Source organism: Hypanus sabinus, chromosome 9 (assembly GCF_030144855.1).
Source record: "Hypanus sabinus isolate sHypSab1 chromosome 9, sHypSab1.hap1, whole genome shotgun sequence".
NCBI lineage: Eukaryota > Metazoa > Chordata > Chondrichthyes > Myliobatiformes > Dasyatidae > Hypanus > Hypanus sabinus.
The window spans coordinates 153,300,036-153,323,467 of NC_082714.1; the positions used below are offsets into that span (position 1 = coordinate 153,300,036).

General features: G+C 39.2%; 1 protein-coding gene and 1 non-coding gene across 2 annotated transcripts in view; both read left to right on the forward strand.

Annotated features, from left to right (window-relative positions):
• Window positions 1-23,432, forward strand: part of LOC132399908 (DNA topoisomerase 1-like) — a 69,836-nt gene that overhangs the window by 28,538 nt on the left and 17,866 nt on the right. The window contains exons 5-12 of the mRNA XM_059980815.1: window positions 214-278; window positions 889-981; window positions 2,141-2,210; window positions 7,091-7,179; window positions 10,332-10,447; window positions 18,246-18,367; window positions 19,449-19,571; window positions 22,104-22,291. Coding sequence (XP_059836798.1) covers window positions 214-278; window positions 889-981; window positions 2,141-2,210; window positions 7,091-7,179; window positions 10,332-10,447; window positions 18,246-18,367; window positions 19,449-19,571; window positions 22,104-22,291 — 866 coding nt within the window. The remainder of the gene's footprint in view (window positions 1-213; window positions 279-888; window positions 982-2,140; window positions 2,211-7,090; window positions 7,180-10,331; window positions 10,448-18,245; window positions 18,368-19,448; window positions 19,572-22,103; window positions 22,292-23,432) is intronic.
• Window positions 15,020-15,138, forward strand: LOC132400146 (small nucleolar RNA SNORA26). Its single transcript, XR_009514180.1, has one exon. It is a non-coding gene; the product is annotated as a small nucleolar RNA SNORA26 (small nucleolar RNA).

Genomic DNA, 23,432 nt, shown 5'->3' on the forward strand with positions numbered 1-23,432 from the left:
AAAAAACATAAGGGATTTCTGGTTCTGTGTTCAAGTTTGCACATACCCATTCCCACGAAGTAGAGAAGAGTTCTGTGGTTAGATATTTGAAGGAAGCATTATGGCACTGATGGATACACAAATGATGACATTGTGCAGAAGTCAATAGTGGTTTATTTGGAATGATCTGCAGAAGGGACTTTGCATTGATAATGGATTTGTTTCTCTTAAAAGGACAAGATTCACACCTCAAGTAGCAGTTCTGGAGACAAAGTCAAGAAAGAGAATGGTTTCACAAGGTATACAGTATTCACCTTAATCATATCTGTTTTACCAATGTGTTTTACCCATTGGCTTTTGAATGTCTTTATTATTCACTTGCATTTCTCTTCCAGTTGGGTGCATCTGTTTGAAATGTGAGAACTGGGTGGGAGGAAAGAGTAACTGTAGCAGATATTGAACAGAAGCCAGATAAATCCCTCTTTTTTGGAGTGGTCAATGACAATGGTCACATCAATTTTTTTTTTCTTTTGCCTACCAAAATAAGAATATCTATCTGGCTGTAGAAGGGATCCAGCCATTTGATTTTAGGAAGATTGTGCTGTAAGGATGTCTGGAATATAAATTTATAACCTTTCTAAGTATTCCTCGCTGGAAAAGAGTAATTGTGTTGGCAGTCACCTGAATTTGCAGTACTTGGACTTGTATTCAGATGAGAAGTTTGATTTAGAATATGTTGCTTCTGGATTCCAATTGTCTTCCTGCATATGAATACCATTGTGCAGATAAGCTGGCTATTCTGGATTTCAAGGGCTTTGTCTATTTAAGACAGCCTGCTCTATGAAACAATGGTTATATAAGAGCTCAATTTCTCTTTTATTCATCTTTTTGTCTTCCTGCTCTCCTTAGCCCGCCTCGTATAAAGGAAGAGCCAGACGATGATTATGTTCCGTCCATTAAGGTGGAAAATAAGCCGATGAAGAGAGTCCACGAAGATGATGAGTAAGTTTCTTTATTGAGGCTGTACAATTCTGTTCAGTTTGTATAGGAACAAAGAGGGAAAGGCAATTTCTTGGGGGGGAAGGGGAAATTGGTTGCAAGAAAGGAATGTTCCGGATGGAGGTTGGAAGTACACTTATCACATATGTCCTCAAACAGCAGTAAGAAATAATCAGCTTGTGTGTCTTTTAAAGACCTGTGATATTTTGCATCCAGCTGAAAGTGCAGGAAGAGCTATCGTTCTATGTCTTAGCCCCAAGACGCTGCATTAGTTCAAAACTGCAGTAATGTTTGAATGCATAATTTACTAATTCTGAGGTGCGTTTTAAACTAAAGACTGGATCCCTAAATGAAATTATTTTCTGAGGGATGTTTTCCCTTAAGTCTTAGTAAATTGTCTTGAAATGGGGGGAAAACTCCCAAGGTATTGGGTGATCCTCTGCTAAAAGCTGTTTCTATGAACTGTGAGTCAGCATCTCTTCTAAGGTTTTGTCCCACATGCATTTTGCTTCTATAGCCTGTTTGTAGAACAGAGCTTCTTGTATTTATTTGCATATGAATCATTGTAAACTTTTGGCCTGTTACTGAGGGTTATTCTTCATGGTTTTTATTTGTGACCAACATAGAAGAGTGCATTCCTGCCTGACTTCTGTTAACAGATGCAGAAACAGTATCTGATCTGGTTGGATTGCTAACCGAGCAGTTGACCTGCCTGACTTCTCTAATCCCATGATTTTTTTTAAAGTCTCACTTTTTTTTAGGGAAAACATAAGTAATCAGAACTTAAGTATTAAAGAAGCAAACAGCCTAAATAAACTGGGCATGATGTAAACATGAAAAAGTTCATGCTTTTCATGCTGTATGCATTATGACCATAAGGGATAAGCTTCCCCAGACCTGTTTGGCATTGCTTCCATTTTTTAAAGTAATAACAGGCACATGATTTTAATAAATTCCAGCAGTCTTATGGTACAATACAAAGTTTAAAAAGTAAGTGATTCCTCCCCCTGTTTTTTAAAAAGTTACTGTAAGGTATTAAGAAGTTTTGCTGCGTGGTTGTTATCCTGAACTGAGTTGTTAAACCTGTAGTCGGGTGTAGCAAAAGGTGATGGCTATCTTTATAAGATGTTTTGACTGTATTCAATGTTTCTTTCTACCTTAGTACTGATTTTAAACCCAAGAAGATCAAAACCGAAGATACAAAGAAAGCCAAAAAGCGAAAACCTGAAATGGTGTGTAATGCTTTTGTTTTCTTCAGGATTCTGTCCTTTCTGTTGAAATGGTTGAATTTTGATAATGGTTTTCATAGCTTTAAAAATTCATGCTTAAGCAAGTAGAAGTCTTGTGCCAGATTTGAGCTCTGATGAACCATACCCATACATAAACAGCCCTCATCTAGTGATGGTCTCCTAACATCAGTGAAACAGTGGAATCAAACATCATTTCTGTTTTGTGACCTAATTGCATCTGAAATCTTTATTTGAACCAAGGCTTAAGTGATTTGAAAAATTGTACCTTGTGACTTTTATTTGTGTGTGTGTTTATATATAAAATGTGTGTATGTTTAAGTTCAATTGCTTCCTGTCTTGAATAAAACTTGTAAGGTGCTCCAGTGCAGAGTAGTTTATTACACTATCACTCATCATCACACAAGTTTATAGGCATAGGCACTGGATTTTTGTACTGTTTGTAATTGGAGAGGCAGAATCAAAAGCTACCTTAAAACTAGGAAATTTCGGGATCTGATGTGTTACTCCACTATTTACTTGGTTTGTTGAGGTTTTTAAAATGCTGTCTTCTAATGGAATTTGAGTTAAACATCTGCAACAGTGTTCAGGAGCAGGTACTCAGCATGGGCCATGGACAATTTGATGCAATAATCCAGTCCACAAGGCGGCACAACAAAAAGAATCTTTAAACTAGACCAGGGATGAGTGAACTATGTAACATAATCAGAAAATGTGTAGAAAAAAATTATAATTGGTTATACAAAAAATCAATTTCCAATTTTTAAGTTTTTTTAAGTGGTGAAGTGGTCCATCTGTTCAATACTTCCTGCTTCCTCATTTCATTTTAATAGAGTAGGTGGTTTATTTTGGTTCCTTGTTTTTTTTTTGTAAGCTGCTTTGAATGTGCCCAATAGATCTGGCACACAGCCTGCTGTTTGGCAGCTGCTTTTTGGGCTCGTCATTCAAGATATTGTAAGGGAGTTGCATCTGCTTACATCAGAAGTGGCGCCTGAACCTGTCTTTGCTTTGAATGTAATTCCTATGAAAATGTCATAATGTGGCTTTGAAAGTAAGCATTAAGAAATGATGTAGCCAAAAGACATGATCCTCAGCCTTTAGTCAGTTTGACTCATTTACTGCAGGGTTCTGAGTCACAAGCTGGCAGGCTCAATCTCCTTTGTGTACCCTGAATTAAATTGAGCTGGCGATGCTGTGCGCTATGCAGTTTTTTTCTGTATTGCACGGTTGGGTTTGGGTCTCTGGAGAGCTGAGAAGTTGATGTGGATGCTGCAATACAATGACCCCGTACAAAATAGGAACATGGTTCAGGTGTTTTGGCAAACATCGGGTTCCCTCCCCAAAAGTGTCACTAAAATCAGAGCTTTGACTGTTCCTTTCATTGCAGATTGTAGTACTAAATTGTTGGTGTGTCGATAATGGTAGTGTAGAAAGAGACCTTTTAGCCCATCATCTATGTTAGCTGACAAACCCGCATTTTTTAAAAAAATCATTGAGGTACGGCGTGGAACAGACCCTCCTGGCCCTTCAAGCCACACTGCCCAGTAATCCCCCAGTTTAATCCCAGCCTAACCACGGGACAATTTAAAATGACCAATTAACATACCAGCTGGTAAGTCTGAACTAAGAGGAGACTGGAGCACCTGGGTTGCTGGTATTGAAAAGTGCTGTGCTTAGCACTATGCTACCGTGCTGCCCTTCAGATAGACCTTTTCCCCTCCTCTTCCTCATAGCTCCATCGGTTTTCTTTGAGAAATAAATAGATTTTTTCAATTTTGGAAGTTATTTTAAATCTGCTTCCATCACTCTTTAGGTCCTTTTCCGAATGCAATTGTGCTACATGGTTTACTTTCTCACCTTGCATCTGCAAGCAGTTTATGAACATGAGAGTCTGCAGATGCTGGAAATCCAGAGTAACACAAACAAGAGAGCCTGTTTGAGATGCCAACATGTTGGGATGGACAGTAATTTTTGATGGACTCTAAATCATGGTCTCTTTGGGGCCTTTGCCATTATTTGCATGGTGGGTGGGGGAGAGTTGATGTTTTTGCTAGAGCAAGTGGGGAGAAGGGGGCTTTAGGGTTTTAACATTTCCTGTCATTTATTCTTCGGGGGTTTTTTGTGTCTTTTATAATTGTCTACAAAGAGTAAGAATTTCAGGTTGTATACTGTATACATACTCTGATATTAAATTGAACCATTGAAAATGCTGGACGAACTCAGCAGGTCAGGTAGCATCTATGGAACAGAATGAAGAGTTGTCATTTCGGGCTGAGAAGCTTCATCAAGACTCATGAAGGTCTTGGGAGTTCCTCCAGCAATTTGTGTGTGTTACTGTGCAAGCTATTTAGTTCCATTTGCTGCATCAAACCTCATCAAATCTCCCTTTCGTTGGTTGGCCTTCAACCCGAAACATTTTTCTCTTCCCAATTGCTACTTTAGCTATTAGAGTATTTCTCTAGAATAGCTAAAGTTCTCTGTTCTGATACCATTCTAGTAAATCTTCTCTGTACCTTCACTCTTAATGATGTAATTCATTGTAGTTGAGCTTGGGTGAACAGTAATTTAAAGATTTCATACTACTTTCTTTTGTACTCTTGTAAATACAAAGAAATGGGACCTTTTATGCTTTCTGTACCCCTTCACAATCTGTCCTCCAATCTTGAATGAGTTGTGAGAAAGCCTGTTCTTTACCATAATTGCCCATCCCTTCACTCCACCATCTTGCAGCGTTCCATTACCCCTTGAAAAATTGTATTCTGTAATTTGTATTCTTCCTATCTACTTCAAACTTCGTTTTATGTTTCAGTTGCTATTTTATCAGTCTATTCTGAAATCTTAATACACTCCATGTTGTGGTTGCGTGACATCTGAAAATTAGCTCCTGAGTCCTGAATATAAATCAGGATGATTAGTTCTTCCAATACTGTGCTCAGGTCTCACTCATCTCATGAGAAAAGTAGTTGCTCACCACTGTGTTGTGCTTCCTGTCACTGTGCAAGTTTTAGAGTTGCTGTCCCTTTAATCTCATGGACTTTGTTTTGTCACCAACTTTAGTATGTGATAGCTCGCACTTTCCTCAATTACCTCCTTAAAATAAGCCTTTAATAAATATATTATCTGGTATTCTTACAGTTATTCTCCACAACTGCTTTAAACTGGTTAGCTATTACATCTATCCTTTTTGTTTCCCACTTTTCCCCTGAGAACTCTTGGTATATCTAAGAATTACAAAATGTGGTCACTACCTCTGTTCTGTTCATCCTTGCATTCTTTACTGAATATCCCATCCGTACTTCTGGTGCATTCTTTTAAATACCTCTTTCTTGTATTTTCCTGTCTGTTTCTTTACAGACTTTTATATATCGGCAAGACCTATTGAAAGTGGTTGCCACATACTCAGTAGCTCAGCCTTACTATACCTTTACTACCTAAATGTTTAAGACTTTTAAACCTCAATGTGTTATCTACTAATTTTGCTTTAATTTGTCGCTTGCAAAGTTAACTGGTTTGGAAAACAATCACATATGTTTCCTTTCTTGCTGCTATGGTTTATCTTTGCTTGGTCATGCTTTAGAACTGCTCGCTAATGATTAGTCTGCATTTGTTCTTGTGTTTTTCTAACCTACTGTTTTATTTGCCAATCTTTTAATTTAATGTAACTGACATAATTCTCAATGCTTTGAATTTAGCACTTCTGTCAATGAAATAATGTGTTCACTATTTCCCATGTGTTTTAATGGAAGATTACCTTGCGTAATTCCCTAGAATCCAACCCTGTACTACTAGTTTCCTTGTCAGATGAAAGGTATTAGTTGAGAAGGTGTTTATACTTATTTCTAGAATTCCTCCCCTTAATGCTATAATAGCCAAGATGGGGGTTGAGTAATTGAAGTTACTATTTTCATAACATAAATTTTTTGCATCTTTCTCAATTTGCTTTTAACCTCTCCATCTGAGTAATCTGGCAGCATGTACTGTAATGACTGCTGTATTATTCCTTAATTCTAACAAAATAAATTTTGAATCCTCTGCATCATTTCTTTCCAGTCACATGACAGTATCTTTCAGCACTGTTCTGACTCCCTTCATCCAATCTTTCCTGAATGGTTTACACTGATAAATGGGAAATAAAACCAGAAACAAACTGCTCAGTGCATTGGCCTATCTCAATTATATGATAATATCATAGCTGATTCTTGATCGCAATTTTGAGATTTCCTGCTTTCTGAATCAGATTTGATCACTGAAATGTGTCATGAAATTTGTTGTTTTGAGGCAGTAGTATATTGCTATACATCATAAAAGTATATAAATTACAATAAGTATATATAAAAATAAATAACTAGTGCAAAAACAAAACAAAGATCTCCTGCTTTCTTGCAATACTTTAATGCCATTTGTACATGGGAGACTCTGTACTCTTAAAATATATTTAATAACCTAATCTGTGGTATAGTATTCCATTGGTTCACCTGAAGTTCTTTTCAACTGATGTTTTTCTCCAGATTTATGCACATGCTGTAACTAAACCAATATCATTCATCTTCTTTGCACTCCACTAACCTTCAGCATTTCGTTTTCATGTGCATATTTTTTTAATCTCTACAATTGTTTATCCTGGTGCCCACAGCAATGGTGACTGCACTTAAAACTAGGTTATTATGTGCTGAGGATTTTAACATGATACCCATGAAGTACTGTATTTGATGCAGTGTCAGTTTTATTTTTGTGCTAGCTAACGTTTTATGTATTGAATGATTGCAGCCTTAAATTTTGGGTTGCAGAGTTTCTCTTTCTGTACAGCGGGAATGATTCTGGAATCTGAGTATTACACTGTCACTGAGAATTGATCTTCCTTTTAGGAATCAAACAAAAAGTCTAAAGTCAAAGAGCAAGGTGATGGGCAAGGAAAAAAGAAGAAGAAAAAAGAGGAAGAGGATAAATGGAAATGGTGAGATTGTGTAGAATGTTGGTCACTTTCATCCTCGCACCCTGTCCCCGCCTACGTATGAAGTTGGATGGCCTGCTTGTTCCTGAATCTTTTTGTGAGAAAATTACTCTGACCCAGATTTACTTACTATGCCAGGCCTTGCCACTAACCTCAGAAACGTGCATACAAAAACATCTGACACAGATTTTTATTTTCTCAGTGGTATTTGTTGTTGGCTGCCAGTCCTGTGACATCTCTGGTATCCAACTAGTATGATATCATTAAGCTTTTTGACTGAGGAATCATATTAAAGTCCTTCTTACACAATGTTAATTTTAATTAATAACTTAACAGTCCTGAAAATAAAGATAGGAATATGTAGAGGCTAAGATGCCTGTTTTAGAACAAATTTAATTTTGAAATATAGTTAATATGGTGACAATTCACCCAACGTACCAGAGAGGTAAAGCAATAATTATGGATTAATAATTATGTTGCTTAAGAGCCTAAATGAATCATATAACTATACAACAGACTGTAAAATGCTTCTTACTCATTTTTCTAAATGTGTCATGTTGGCAAGGCCAGCATTTGTAACTGCTACTTCTAGAAAACCCTTGTGTACACATTTTGGGGGTGGTACACCTATACTGGGATGACACTTAATTTAGTGCCAGCTTTAGAAAGATCTGGATTTGACTTCCGTCGCAGTTTACTTCCCACATTCCAAAGCCTTTTGGTTAGGGTTTGTGAGCTGTAGGCATGCTATACGAAGCCACTGGAAGCATGACACTCAAGGGCTTCCCCTTTGCACAATCTGTGCTGATTTGATGCAAATAACACATTTCATCATGTTTCAATGTTTATATGACAAATAAAGCTAATCTTTATCTTTACTGTTGGTTATAGACTTTGACCTAGTAACTTGGGGAGTGGGGTGGTAATGAATTGGATGTTAAAAGAAATAGTTTGTAAATGTTATTTTGTAATGCATTAGTTTCTTGGGCTGAACAGTATTGACAGAAATTTGTGTTTCCACATTTATGGGCATATTTCTGAAGTTGTCAAGTTTCTTCCATTATGATAGTGATACCCTCATCATTTATCTCATCACAGGCTCTGTAGCTTGATTTTTTTTTAATATACAGAGATTTTTTTGCTATGTTTTCCTATCTAATATTTGGTTGTACAGCAAAGCTCATACAATAAGATTGAAGTAACCTCGTTGATAGTAGAATTGGTTCAAAAGCTAATTACTTTTCCATTATTAAATATTGTGTTGTTCCAGGATTTTTAGTCTGAGTTTAAAACACACGTATAAAAAATGCCAGGTGGCAAGTTTCTTCTCATTACTGCTACTATTAAACAGATCACCATTAGTATTTGAATTAGCCCTGTCAAAGCATCTGAGCAGTTTCTGTTCATGGCTTTAACAAAAATTTGTTCATCTAGTTGAAATAATAAGTAGCGTCATAGCGTTAGGATTTTAGGCTAATAGCACGGAGAGTATTTTGTTTATTGTGCCATATTAACTCTGAAGAAACTTCTCCTTTCTCGATGTGGATCCTTTTCTTTCAAATTCCATGTATTTATCTGTTTCCTTTTAAAAGTTACTAGCAAGTTACTAACTGCATCCATTGTTTAGACAGTGTATCCTCAGTCATGACTTTGACTTTCATGGTTTTGCTAAATTATACTATAACATTAAATCTCAAATGCTGAAGGATGCAGAAAGATTTCTCTTTTTTTAAATTTCAGCAACAATAGTGCATTCTCTGTTTCTTACCACTTTGACGTTATTCTTACTTTGAGCGTGGGTCTTTAAGTGGAATCTAAAACTTTCCCATCTCTCCCTACCAGTAATAAGACTGAACACCATAAATCTAACTGCATTTGTCAGATTGGATTTCTTGCTCCTTCCATTAATTTACACTTTTAAAAAATGATCTCCATAGAGTGCACTATTTCTGTGCTTCAATATGGTTTGATGCCAAACTACTGAAAAGACAGCTGATGAAATTGTCATTTGTACTATATATTGGGTAGTTGAAAGTTTGAAAGAAGCACTGTGGGAGAGAAGGGATAGATTGACCTTGGAGTAGGTTAAAAGGTTGACACAACATCATGGTCCAAAGGGTCTGTGCTGTGCTTTTCTGTTTATGAAGCCATCCAACAGCAGTAGGTTGTCACTTGTTGTGAAATTGGTTTTTGACCACACAGTGGATTAAAATTGGGGCTGGGTTCTAGTAGCTGCCAATTTGTTCTTTGTGCACTATGTAATTAAGAATTCTTTAGACCTGATTTAGGAAACTATTCAGAATTTCAGTTATGTCGCTTCATGCATTTTAGTCATATTAATTGAAAAAAGTATATCAAATTTCCTCAAGGAAGTTTAAAAAAAATTGAAACAATGTGAGACCTTTTTCAAATACCCAAGGAAAGGAAGAGGCACATTCACAGCTGTTTGAAAGCCCAGCTGAATGCGAAATTCAAAGGAACCATATCATTCTGGAACAGAGATACATTAGCTTCATTTGTCACATTTGGATTATGCTGGATAGTCCACTAGGTGTCACTATGCTTCCTGTATCAACATACCATGCTTACGTACTTTACCCCTAACCCGTATGTCTTTGGAATGTGGGAGAAAACCACATTCATGAGGAGTACATGCAAACTCCTTTTAGACAGCAGTGAGAATTGAATCCACAGTGGATCATGGAGAAATGGGTAGGGAATTAGCGAACTAGAGATGAGTTGGGTCAAGGAAGAGAGAAACCACTTGCTCAGCTGGTCGTGAACACAAGATATTCTGCAGATGCTGCCAAACCAGCTGAATTCCTCCAGCATTTTGTGTGTGTTGCTCGGCTGGTACTGAGTAGGGTGTGGATGAGTGCCGATTAGCTTGCTTGGAACAACCTTTGCAATTCTCAGCACTCAGTATGCATACTAAGGAGAACCTGACCCCAGATATCATAGTTGCTGCTTCTAGAAGATGATGAGACCAGAATTTTCAGGGGGTTAATGCAAGGTACTTGAAAATATCAAGCAATTTTCATATCACGAGCCTAACATTTAATGAGACTTTAGATGAGGAAGTGAATTGATGGTTTCATCATGGCAGTAGTATAGTTAAATTCTAGACAATCTCAAGTATATTTTATTTTGTGCAGGTGGGAAGAAGAACGTTATACGGATGGTGTGAAATGGAAATTTTTGGAACACAAGGGCCCAGTGTTTGCTCCGCCCTACATTCCACTCCCAGATGATGTTAAATTCTATTATGATGGTAAGAGAGCAAAAATAAGTATACTGTTGTTTCCAGTACTCAATTTATAGCAGAGGGGTGGCTGAGAAAAGCAAAATCGGGAGTTGAATACATGGAACTTTATCACTGTAGATACAATTACAACAAAGATAGGCTGTTAGAAAGTGGTACAGATTGTTCAGAGTTCATGGCAGGGTTTCATTTCTGAGAGCTGTTAATGACCAGAATAGTTTGTCAGTTGAAAATGTAGCCGCAAACTGAGTCTCAGATGCCTGCAGCCCCCTGGCAGTCAGCAAGTCCATCTCACCAAATGCTTGTCCATGTTACAGGTTACACACGAGTCAGACATTTACAAGCTGGGCTGGACCTTCACTGTGATTCATGGCATATTGAGTTGTGACAGCCCTGGATTTTGGGTGCAGGTGATAATTCATGTCCTTTGGCAAAATAGTTGTTGTTTGTGTGTAGATTTGGTCATCCTCCCTTCACAGTTGATAGCAGTGTTGATCAGTTCAGTTAAAACCAACATTTTTTTTTTAATTTGAGAAGGACTTCGTATGTTCAGTGCCATCTCCACTTGTGGCTGTAGATGTTCTGATGTGGTGCCCATATCCCCAGCAGTTTGCTGTTGTAAGTAGAATTGACTGAATGTCACCAGTGACATGTAGAACTGATTCCCATCCATTTCAATATTCGTCCTGTTGGGAGACAGTATGACTTGAAGGCTGCTCTGCTCACATTATCATCTTATAAAACCACAGCCTTGTTTCAAAGTGGCTTTTTATGTTGAGGGTCATTCAGCCTACACCAGCTATAATAGCTTTGGCAGACAACCAATCTCCTCCTGTAGTAGAGTAAATGTGGTACATAGGATACAGACAACTTGTCATCTTGTTTCATTACTGTAAGTAATGGTTATAGTTTTCTAGGGGGGAGGGGAGGAGAAAAGTTAATTTTGCAAATAACCTGCCTTTCTGACCAAACAAAATTTTCTTACCGGATTGAGAACTTTATAATTGTGATTTTTTTTTTCCCCCTGGAAATTTTCCTGCTTAATTGCTGTGGTGATGAAATAGATACTAGAAGCATGTGGAATTTCAGGCCATGCAACCTGTATTTAAAAGAGAGAAAATTCATCTATGAGAAGTACATATTCTAAGTGTTCAGTTGTTTTTAGATGTGTTGGTTCTCTTTTCCTCAAAATGGCTGGGGGGTTTTTTTGCAGAAATTATACCCAAGTGGAGGGTGGACAGTTGTAACTTCATTCAGGTCTGCATAATGCATCTGGGCATTAAGTGATATTTGTGTTGCAAGCTGAGGAATTGAATGTTGAGCATCAGGTATAGGGAGCACAAGACTGTATCAGCAGCTACTTGCATTCTGTCCTCACCTATCAGGTTACATCCACACTAGACCGGATAATTTTGAAAACGCCAGTTTCGTGTAGAAACGATAGGCGTCCATACTATGCGTTTTTAAAAATATCTCTATCCACATTGAAACGGAGATTTCGGTGAAACTCCTCCTCCTGTGCATGCGCAGAACACATCTACCAAAAACAAGTGACATGTTTTGTGTCGAATCTCGCTGTAAAAGTGCGCATTTGTGTAGTTACAGACTAGAAAAACTTAAAATGATGGATAGCTGTTGGCTTTCATGCAGGAGAACTTAAAAGTAAAAAAAATCATACTGAAGCGTATGGAGGCAACTGACAGGGAGTTCATGGGCTGTATGACCCAGCTGATGACGAACATTTAAAAACTGCCGAACTCTTACATTAATAAAGTTCCTTGTTAAATGTGTAAAACGTGTCTGCACCAGTATTATCTTGTATTTCCATACAATGTTACACATTGTATGTTGCACATCTATTGTCAGAGAAGTACTTGCATAAATAGGTAAACCACCTTCATACAAGTAAGGACAGAAAACAGGGCAAAGTGAGTATACTTATTTCTTCAGTAAATTATGGGTCAAAGTATTTGGTGAGTACATTTCTAACTCTTCTGGCTTCAGTCTCGTTGCCGTCTATTCTGAAATTGTTAGGCTGTGTTCAAGAAAGCAATGAAATGGCGCGCTACAGTCTGACAGCGTTTTAAATTTGTCCGGTTACCCCGTCCACACTGATCTGCCGAATCGGCGCTTTCAGAAATACCCACCCTGGAAAGCATTTCTGAAAAGCTTCGATTTCGGGGGATGAAAACGCTGTTTTAGTGTGGACGGAGGGTAAAAACGAAGAGAAAAGGCTTCAGTTATGGATTTATCTGGTGTAGTGTGGACGTAGTCTCAGTCTTTGTTCCCAATATGCTAATTTTAACTCATTCTTTTTCAGTATCTCAATGCAAAGGCTCAGTTTTTATTGAGTCATTGGCTAAATAGCAGGGAGTGTGGGAGTTGCTTTGAGACAGCATCAGCCCTAGCTGTTGGCAGAATGATTGTCGTTTGTCTGTGGGGAAACAGAGGTGTTCAATAATGCTGTGCTTTTAAGTCATTTAATAATCAAATTCCCCTTTCCGTTTTCCAGTAATCCTTAAATGTACTGTGCCCAGATGTGCAATTGTTCTCACATCTGAAGGGAGGGTTTTCAGTTAAGGGAGCGGTAATTTTTCTGTAGTATAAAGCCTGTCTGTTTAATTTGGACGTCTTAAACCATCATTGGATTTTTTTGCCCAGTTGCTTTCTGCAGGGAAAGCAATCTAATTAAAGTAGAGAGGTGGTCACCGGGAGAAAATTCCAGGTAAGGATGGGGACTGGGAGGAGGATTGCTGTACAACTGATCAAAATCGGAAGTTACCTTCCCTAAAATGCTGCTGAAGTTGAAAATGTCAGATTTTGTTTTGGATGGGAGTTACCAAGGTGTATAAAGGAATGGTAGAAATATCGGTACAATCTAATTGTATGGCTTATCCCTGTTGTGGTATAGTAAATAGACGAGGAGTAGCAAAAGAGGGAGTCATCAAAGACATGGAATTCAGTTGTAGGTTCAATTTGGGTGGTGGGTACTATAAATACAGTAGGTAAGTGATGGAATTAGTATCTGGAAGCATGAGCTGTTAATTTTGACCTGAGGTTGAATCTGTCTCTTCAACTGAGGAGTTTAAATTCAATCAATGTTTGGAATATTCTTCAGATAAAGAAATAAGTGTCCTTACCAATATGACATACAGGTTATAACTATGAGGAAACCGAAGCGGTCGGCTATAACTGGCCCTCTCAAGTCAGTGTAATTAAAGATGGATAATTACTAGTGATGGCCACATTTTAAGTGTTTAAATGATTTGTTGGGAGCAACTGGGATTAGTAGAAAGGGTAATTGTGTCAGTAGAGAACTGGCTAAATTAAGCAAAATATTCGAAATCTGCACAGTGATAAGAAATGGGGGTCATGAGGATGGGAACTGAATTGGTTGTGCAGCTTCATTATGGAAGATGAATAATATGTCAAAAACAGCATGTACAAATCTCCCTGTCGTTCATCTACAGTCAGCCCTCATCCGTGAGGGATTGGTTCCAGGACCCCTCATGGATACCAAAAAACACGGATGCTCAAGTCCCTTATTTCAACTTGTCTCAATGCGGTGGACCTTAGGACCTGGCGGTAGAGCTCTGAATCCACAGTGTTTCTGTTCACGAAAGTAATCAAAATCACGATTGAAAATAAAGTGGAAATAATAAAGCAATTGGAAAGAGGTGAAACGCCATCGGTCATTGGAAAATCGTTAGGCTACAGTCGATCAACAATCGGAACAATCTTAAAGGATAAAGTGAGAAAGGCCCTGCCCCGATGAAAGCTACAATTATTACTAAGCAACGCAGTGGTTTAATTATTGGGTTTTTGGTTTTTGATCCTCCACATCAACCTGGCATGGTGGAGAGCGCACTCGGGAGCAGTCTGTCACTGGATCAAACTCTGAGCCCGATGCTGAAACTTAACGTTCTTAAGTGTTTCATATGCATAGAGAGGTAAAATATATGCTATAATACTAAGGCAAACGTTTGACGAACTGACGCTAAATAATACCAGATGTACCTGTTCCAACTTGCTTAGTAAGAGAACCTCTGATTTTTTCCAATCCCGATTCACAATAACCCACGCACATCCTCCTATATACTTTAAATCATCTCTAGATTACTTATAATGCCTAATACAGTGTAAATGCTATGTAAAATAGTTGTTACACTGCATTGTTTAGGGAATAATGACAAGAAAAATGTCTGTACATGCTCGAAGAGTAAGTGCTGGAAGAGCACCTCCAGGTTTTCGCTATTCGCGGTTGGTTGAATTCGCAGATAAGGAGGGCCGACTGTATTTTGTTTGATTTCCCCATTACGTACAGCCAGCAATAATTGCTATGGCAGCACTTGCTATGGTAAAGGTGGGCTTAGTCACCTCTAAGAGAAGGAGGGGGAAGAAAGAAAAGAATTCAATGTCTTTTAGTCTACAGCCTAACCAGTTTACTTCCTTGCTGGGATTTGAACTTGCTGTGTTGCCATTCGGTACCAGTACTGTTTACTGTTTCGCATAAGCTATTAGCAATAGGATTGAAAGTGATTGGATTTATTGAAGAACTTAATGAACACTTCCCTTCTAGCTTTGCCCACTCATTGTAATTCTGTTCTTTGAGTGGCCGTGAATAAGGGATAGAAAAACTCTTCTTTAAAACTCAGAGCATCAGCTACTGTATGCTTTGATTCCTGTCAGGAAGGACAAAATTATTGTTGTATCATTATCCTGGAAGTGACACTGGTTAGAAAAAAAGATGCTGCTTTAAAAACTACACTGTGGGATTGATAGTTAACGAAAATGTTATAGCCTAAAATAATTCAATTAGGATGCCAAACCCAGAAATATAAAATGCTGCATTGCTACTTAATTAACTTCCACTGAGCGAATGTAAACAGTGATGTCTGTGAGCTCTCCAGAGCTTGTGCACCTGCTGATATTGTTCCCATTGTACATTCATGGCTAGCCTAAGCTTGATATGAAATATTTGATCTATCTCTTGACATTCTTTTGGAAGGATTAGTTGTGTGGAGGCTGGGTTTCTGATGCAAGTCTGGTTTGTTCACTCTGAGTACATTATGTAAAACAACCCTACTCAGTTACACTGACTTAACATAGCTGAGTTTCCAGTGGTGTACAGACTGTACATCAGTGTTGAAGGAATGGTGTCCCCTCTCTGACCGTGATTCCTTGGTATCCAGTCACTCAAATGGATTTGGCTTCTGACCTCCTAGTTTGCATACAGGATTGCTTCCAGATGATCTATGGCTTGGCATCTTAAAGAACCATGTTATAATTGACTGTAGAGGCAGTCATAGTGTATATTTAAGGCAGAGGTTGGAAGATTATGGGGAGAAGATAGGAGATTGATGCTGAGAGGGAAATGGATCCACCATGATGAAATGGTGGAGTAGACCCTATAAGACCAAAAGACATAAGAGTAGAAATAGGCCGCTTAACCCAAGTCTGCTCCGCCATTTCATCATGGCTGATCCCAGATTCCACACAACCCCATACAGCTGTCATCTCACCATATCCTTTGATGTCCTGACCAATCAGGAAACTTATCAACTTAAGCCTTAAATATACACACAGGCTTGGTCTCCACCCCAGTCTGTAGCAGAGCATTCCACAGATTCACCACTCTCTGGCTTTTAAAAAAAACCTACTTTTTCTAAATTCCAGTGAGTACGGGCCCAGAGCTGCCAAATGCTCCTCATGTTAACCCCTTCATTCGCAGACATCCCCTTGAATCTCCACTGGACTTTCTCCAATGTCAACACATCCTTTCTGAGATATGGGGCCCAAAACTGTTGACAATACTTCAATATGCCTGACCAGTGTTTCATAAAGTCTCAACATTATCTCCTTGCTTTTATATTCTATTGCCCTTGAAATAACTGTCAACATTGCATTTGCTACCTTTACCACAGACTCAATCTGTAAATTAACCTTCTGGGAGTCCTGCACGAGGACTCCCAAGTCCTTCTGCACGTTTAATGTTTGAACCTTCTCCCCACTTAGATAATAGTCTGCACTATAGTTCCTTTTACCAAAATGCATTATCATACATTTCCCAATTCTGTATTCCATCTGCCACTTTCTTGCCATTCTTCCAATTTGTCTTAAGTCCTGTTGCAATCATATTAATTGCCCTCCCCCTATCCTTAATGCCATCAATTCCATTATCCAAATCACTGGCAAATAATGTGAAAAGTAGCGGTCCCAAAACTGACCCCTAAGGAACACCATGAGTCACTTGCAGTCAACCAGAAAAGGTTCCTTTTATTCCCACTGGCTGTTTCTTGCCTATCCACTATTCCTCTAACCATACCAGAGACTTGCCTGCAACACCTTAGGATTTTCCCTTTTTAAGCAGTCTCATGTGTGGCACCTTATCAAATGCCTTCTGAAAATCCAAGTAAATGGCATCCACTACCTCTCCTTTGTCCAGTCTGCTTGTTATTTCCTCTAAGAACTCTTAACAGATTTGTTAGGCAAGATTTCTTTCCCAGCCACTGAGTTCAGTGGCCTATAAATTCCTTTTGTTTTGCCTTAAAAAATGGAGTGACATTTGCAATCTTACATTCTTCTGGGACCATGCCAGAATCATGTCTCTTGAAAGATCATGATCAATGCATCGTTATCTCTTCAGCGACCTCTCTCATGTAGTCCATCTGGTCCAAGTGACTTATCCACCTCGAGGTTTCAGTTTGCCTTGCACTTTTTCCTTTGTAACAGCAATGGCATTCACTCCTGCTCCCTGACATTCATGGTCATATTTCATCTTTTCCGTTATAGCTTTTTAGGTACCTTTTGTTGGATTTTAAAAGCTTCCCCAATCATCCAACTTCCCACACACTTTTGCTACCTTATATGCCCTTTCCTTGGCTTTTATGTGGTCCTTAACTTCCATTGTCAGCACGTTTGTCTACCCCTGTCATTTGAGGACTGCTTCTGTGGGACATATCTATCTTGTGCCTTGCTGCACCCACAAAGATTCAGTATTCTCGGACCATATGTCACCTTTTTCTAAAGCTGTAATTCCATCTCTTACCAATAGAGCCACACCACCATCTATGCCTTCCCGCCTGTCCTCTCGTTACAAAGTATATCCTTTGTCATTAAACTCCCAACTATGGCCGCCTTTCAGCCACAATTCAGTGATGCCCACAACGTCGTATGACTAGTCTCTAATTGTACCACAAGTTCATCCACCTTATTCCAAAGGCTACGTGCATTTAAGTGCAATACCTTCAGTCCTGTATTCTTCACCCTTTTGAATTTTCCCTGTGTGGTGGTACAGTTTAACTCTTGGCTCTGCCTGCATTTGTACCCAGTCATTGGCTTGTCCTTCCTTACATTCTTCTTACATTCATCATCTACTTGTAAACCTGCTGGCTCATCTTCAGCTCTAATAAGCCTGCTGACAAGAATATTGGTCCCCTCGGATTCAAGTGCAAATCCGTCCCTTTTGAACATGTCACACCTGACCCAGAAGAGGTCCCAATTATTCAGAAATCTGAATCCCTGCCCCCTGCTCCAATTCTTCAGCCACATTTATCTGCCACCTCATTCTATTGCTTGCCTCACTGTTGCGTGGCACAGGTGGCAATCCCAACGTTGCTGACTCGATGGGCCAAATGGCCTAATACTGTTCCTATATCTTATGGTCTTGTAATCCAGTATTAGTTTGCTCATAGAATCTTTTAAGACAAATTAAGCTATATTGAACAGGTCGATGAGCTTGTTGATTAACTTTGTACTCAGCTGACCTTAGCTTTTGTGATGTCTAATTTCAATCTTTTATGTTTAGGGAAGCCCATGAAGTTGAGCCCTCAGAGTGAAGAGGTTGCAACATTTTTTGCTAAAATGCTTGATCATGAGTACACTACGAAAGATATCTTTAGGAAGAACTTTTTCAAGGACTGGAGAAAGGTAAGTTTGCAGACTTAGAGCAGTCTGCTCTTTGACAGGACTTCACTGAGACCCTCTCCCATTACTTCCTCTGCTGCTCTCTGACTTCACTTAACACCTTCCAGCGTGTACTCCCTTCCCACCACCACCACCACCTTATTCTGGCTTCTCCACTTTTCCTTTCCAGTCCAAAACGTCAACTCTTTTTCCTTTCTCTGGTTGCTGCTTTGCCTGAGCTCCCCCAGTATTTTGTATGTGTTACTCTGGGTTTCTGGCACCTGCAGAATCTGGTATGTTTATAGCCGACTTTTAGATTGTGAATTAATTCTGAAATCCTATCTACTGCTCCATGTTATTATTTCCATGAGCTTGTTTCTTTTTCTTTCAAATTAGAATAATTTCAACAGCAATGCATAAATTTCCCAGGACTGTACTGGTTTGTCAGCCTGGATATTGAGGATGGCTTCAAGCCTATAACCTACTAAATTCAGGCCATTTCTAACTGAGCTATTCTGTCACCTAAGCTAGCAACTTTTAGCAAGCATTCCTCAAGTGCCAGTGTGCTTTTTTTTTTGGGAAAGGGAATGCATGGAACTTTTGCTGCTAGAGTAAAGAGGCTAAAATAAAATTAAATAGATAGGAAAATGACCTTGCAGCAAATCTGAAAGCCTGGATTGGTGCTTGATCCTGTTAGTTCAAGATACTGCACTGCTGAGAACTGACCACTTCATAGCTGAAATAGTTTTTTTGTTCATCATAGATAATTATCATATATGCCATTTGTTCTTCCCATCTTATTTATTGAGATTCAGCGTGGAATATGCCCTTCCAGGCACGCCGCCCACCCGTCCCTCAGATTAACCCTAGCCGAATTCTTCGTAAAATACTTCAATTTGCTTGTTATTATCGATATATTTGAACTTCCAACATCTTTGTTGATTGAGCTAGTTCCATCTAGTTGAATACTATTTGATGAAAAAGACACCCAGTGAATGCATTAAATGCATTATTCCTATATTAGCATGTTTGCACGGTGATCCAAAGTTTCTTACATTTTTGGCTCTGCTGCAGTTTAAGTAATTAAGGTCTTAATCCATTGTAGGAAATGAAACCAGAAGAGAAGGCGGCAATAACAGATCTCAACAAATGCAACTTTGAAGAAATGAGCCAATATTTCAAGGCGCAGTCTGAGGCTCGAAAGCAGATGTCCAAAGAGGAGAAACAGGTTTGTACTGGGAGAGGGGTTCACCAGTGATTTTACTCTGGTGAATGTCTGCTGGTTACAGATACTGTGACAATAATCTACACTATTTCAAGGTACATTTAATGTCAGAGAAATGTATACAATATACGTCCTGAAATGCTTTTCTTCACAATCATCCACAAAAAGAGGAGTGCCCCGAAAGAATGAATGACAGTTGAATGTTAGAACCCCAAAGTCCCCCCCCACCAGTTCATCCTGCGTGTTAGCAGCAATAAGCATTGGCTCTCTGCACCGAGTACTCAAACATGAGCAAAGCAACAGCAAAGCCACAGATATGCAGTTACCCCAAAGACTTTGCATTTCACCCGATATTCAACATTCCACAGGCTCTTTCCTCCCACTCCCCCTCCCCCCCTACCCCAATAAGGGAGAAAGAGGTGTCTCCATTTCACACCAAGAGGTGAGAAAACAAACAACTCACTGGTTTACGATGTTAAAAGTCTGTTGCGTTACTTTTTCTGAGCTCAGGTCTCTGGGCACACAGCCTTAGATCTTCCCTCTCCCACAGCATACCGATCTCCTGCCCAGACACTGACCTCAGATTCTCCCCCCGCCCCCGTAGCACGAAATTCGGTCCTCCAAAGGCAAGTGACAGTTTTGGGCCGCACCCTTGGCGTGCCGAGTAACAGCAGTTCGTGAAACCCTGAGAGCACATTCCCACAAAGAAACAAAGTCAGTGTGTAACTCCAGGTCAGGGTCTTTAGAAGAACCCTGAAAGGGAGAAATAGAGATATTAAAGATGAAAATAGAGTTGCTTCCATAGATGCAAGATGTCATTGATTCTCCTAAGCTCTACACTCTTAATACTATACAGTGTTTCAACATAAATCTACTGAAAAGATAGTGTATGTGCATCTAGGCTATCAAGGTATTGTTCTTTATTCTGTATCTTGTCAATTGCTGGCATGGTCAACTTACATTGATCTCCCAACGAGACATCTCCTTAAGCCATTGTCATTGTGATGCAGATATTCATATGTTTGAAAGTTCCGTGCTGAGGGCCTAGTGTTGTTAAAACAGAGCATAAGAGGGTAACTGCAGTAGGTGGCTTACTGTTTTTGTCTTTCTTTGTACTACTCTGTAATGGTGATCAGGAGCAGTTCTGCTTTATTGAAATTCATTTTCAAAATCAGTGACAGATGATTCATCTGGTTTCATGTCCCTAAATCAAGTGGGCGGTGCAGTAGCAGTTGTGCAGTCACTTTACTGCACCAGCTAAAAGTTTGAGATTCGGTTCCCACCACTGTCTGTAAGGAGTTTGTACATTCTCCCTGTGACTACTGGGTTTCCTCCTACATTCCAGAGATGTATGGATAGGGTTAGTGATTTGTGGGCAAGCTACATTGGCACCAGAAACATGGCAACGCCTGCAGGCTGTCCAGCACAATCCTCACTGTTTTGGTTTAACACACACAGTGCATTTCACTATATATGTCAATATACTGTATATGAGACAAATAAAGCTAATTGTTGATCTTACAGTTTTTTATTAACGTACAATGTGGAATACGCCCTTCGAGCCACTCCGCCAGCAATTCCCCAATTTAAACCTAGCCTAATCATGGGTCGACTTACAATGACCAGCACCTCAAGAAAACATGAAATCATAGGGAGAACATACAAACTCCTTACAGGCAGCTGTGGGAATTGAACCTTGGTCGCTTATACTGTAAAGTGTAAATCTTTGTTATTCTGTCTTAACATAGCAAATGTAATACAACCAGATTATTATACTGATTAAAAACAGTACATTCTTTCATTCTCTTTCTACCCTCAGCTCAAAGGAAATCCTGGAGTTTTATGAACATTGTAGTACATTATTTAATTAAATGCATTTTAACTCATTTCCCTGGTCTTCCTTCACCACCCCCAGAAAATCAAACACATGCTTGGGAATCACAGTCAAATGGCAAATACAGATATTGAATCCCCTCTCTGAGGTTTCCCCCTAAATGTGGGATTAACTTTAAAATGAAACTGCAACTTGGCAGCAGGAAAAACAAAAAAAAGAATTAGTAGTATTTGTTATTTGCAGGGCTTTTTGCCAGAAGCTATAAAGTGGTAAGCGGTGATCCCTGGGAGTCACTGAAGGAGAACTTAACAGACACTGTGCACGATTTAGATTCAGAGAAACTGCATGGTAACAGGTCAAAAACCCGCGCTGTCCAATTACATCCATGTGACCTATTAACCTGTACATCTTTGACATACGAGAACAAACTGGAACACCAGGAGGAAACTCGCATGTGTAGGGAGAACATACAAGCTCCTTTTGGGCAACAGAATTGAATCCAGGCTGTTGGCGCAATAATAGCTTCACTCTAACTGTTGTGCTACTGTGCCAAGGGTGAACTTCTGAACTTAGGACTATGTGGCCAGTAATTTCTGAGGCTTTGCTATTTTAAGTATGATGCTAGACTTGTGGGGAGAAAAAACTGGAAGAAGTTGGATTTTTCTGATTTAAGTTTTCCTTCACTTCCCCACCTATCCCAGAAATTAAAAGAAGAAAATGAGAAGCTTGTACAGGAATATGGATATTGTATAATGGACAACCATAAAGAGCGGATTGCAAACTTCAGAATTGAGCCACCAGGGCTTTTCCGTGGCCGTGGGAACCACCCAAAGATGGGCATGCTGAAGAGAAGGATCAGGCCTCAGGACATCATCATCAACTGTAGCAAGTGAGTATCTGCAAAGAAGCCAGGGGTTTTGCCATTGCATAGTTAACATGCAAACTTGGAAATTCAGAGTTTCACTATTGATCCAGTAAATGATACTATAGCCCTGCACAAAGCAAACTAATACGGAATAACAATTTTTAATTTGTTGTGCTGAGCAACATTCTGCCTGTATTTAGTTGCTTGTTGGCTCTAGATCTAGAGAAGCTTAGTGGGGGTGTGGATTTATTAAGGGTTCTTATAATTAAATTTTACTTGGTTCCTACTGCTTGCATTTTACGAAGATTGGCTCAGGACATCTTGGAATTTTATGGAATTGATAGCTTTGTGCCTTGTACGTAAAGGAGGCCTAGTTTGTGGAAAGTTGCAGGACAGATTATCACTTCCCCAAACTAAAGGATACTTTATTAGATATACTTGTATACCTACACCAGGTTGTTAATGCAAATATATAATCAACCAATCATTTGGCAGCAATGCAACTCAATGCATGAAAATATGTATAGTTAAGAGATTTAGTTAGAGCAAACAGCAGAATGGGGAAGAAATGTGATCAAAAGTGTCTTTGACTGTGGAATGGTTGTTGGTGCCAGACGGGGAGGTTTGAGTATCTCAAACTGCTGATCTGTGATTTTTCACAAACAACGATCACTAGATTTTCACCAAAAACAAATCAAGTGAATGGTAGTTCCACGGGCGAAAACACCTTGTTAATGAGAGTGATCAGAGGAGAATGACCAGACTGGTTCAAGCTCACGGGAATAATGTAACAATAGTGATGTGCAGAAGAGCATCTATGAATGCACAACATGTCGAACCTTAAAGTGAAATGAGTTAAGCAGCAGAAGGTGACATAAAGTGGCCACTGAGTGTACACTTCCACACTGACTGTAATGATAACAGAATTGTGATTGTTTCATCTTTCTTGGCCCTTCCACTTTGACTTGGGAATGTATTATTTAAGAGATTTGATCAGAATAATATTGAGTTTACGTGCTGCTGCCGCCAAAAGCTGTTAGTGTTTTACTTTGTAATACTTGATCTAGTTCTTGGAACTCTCTGTCCAATGGTACTTTGAGTGTTCCTTCACCAGAAGCCATTATGGTGTTAAGGGATTGCCAAAAGTGCTGCCCATGCCAGCAGC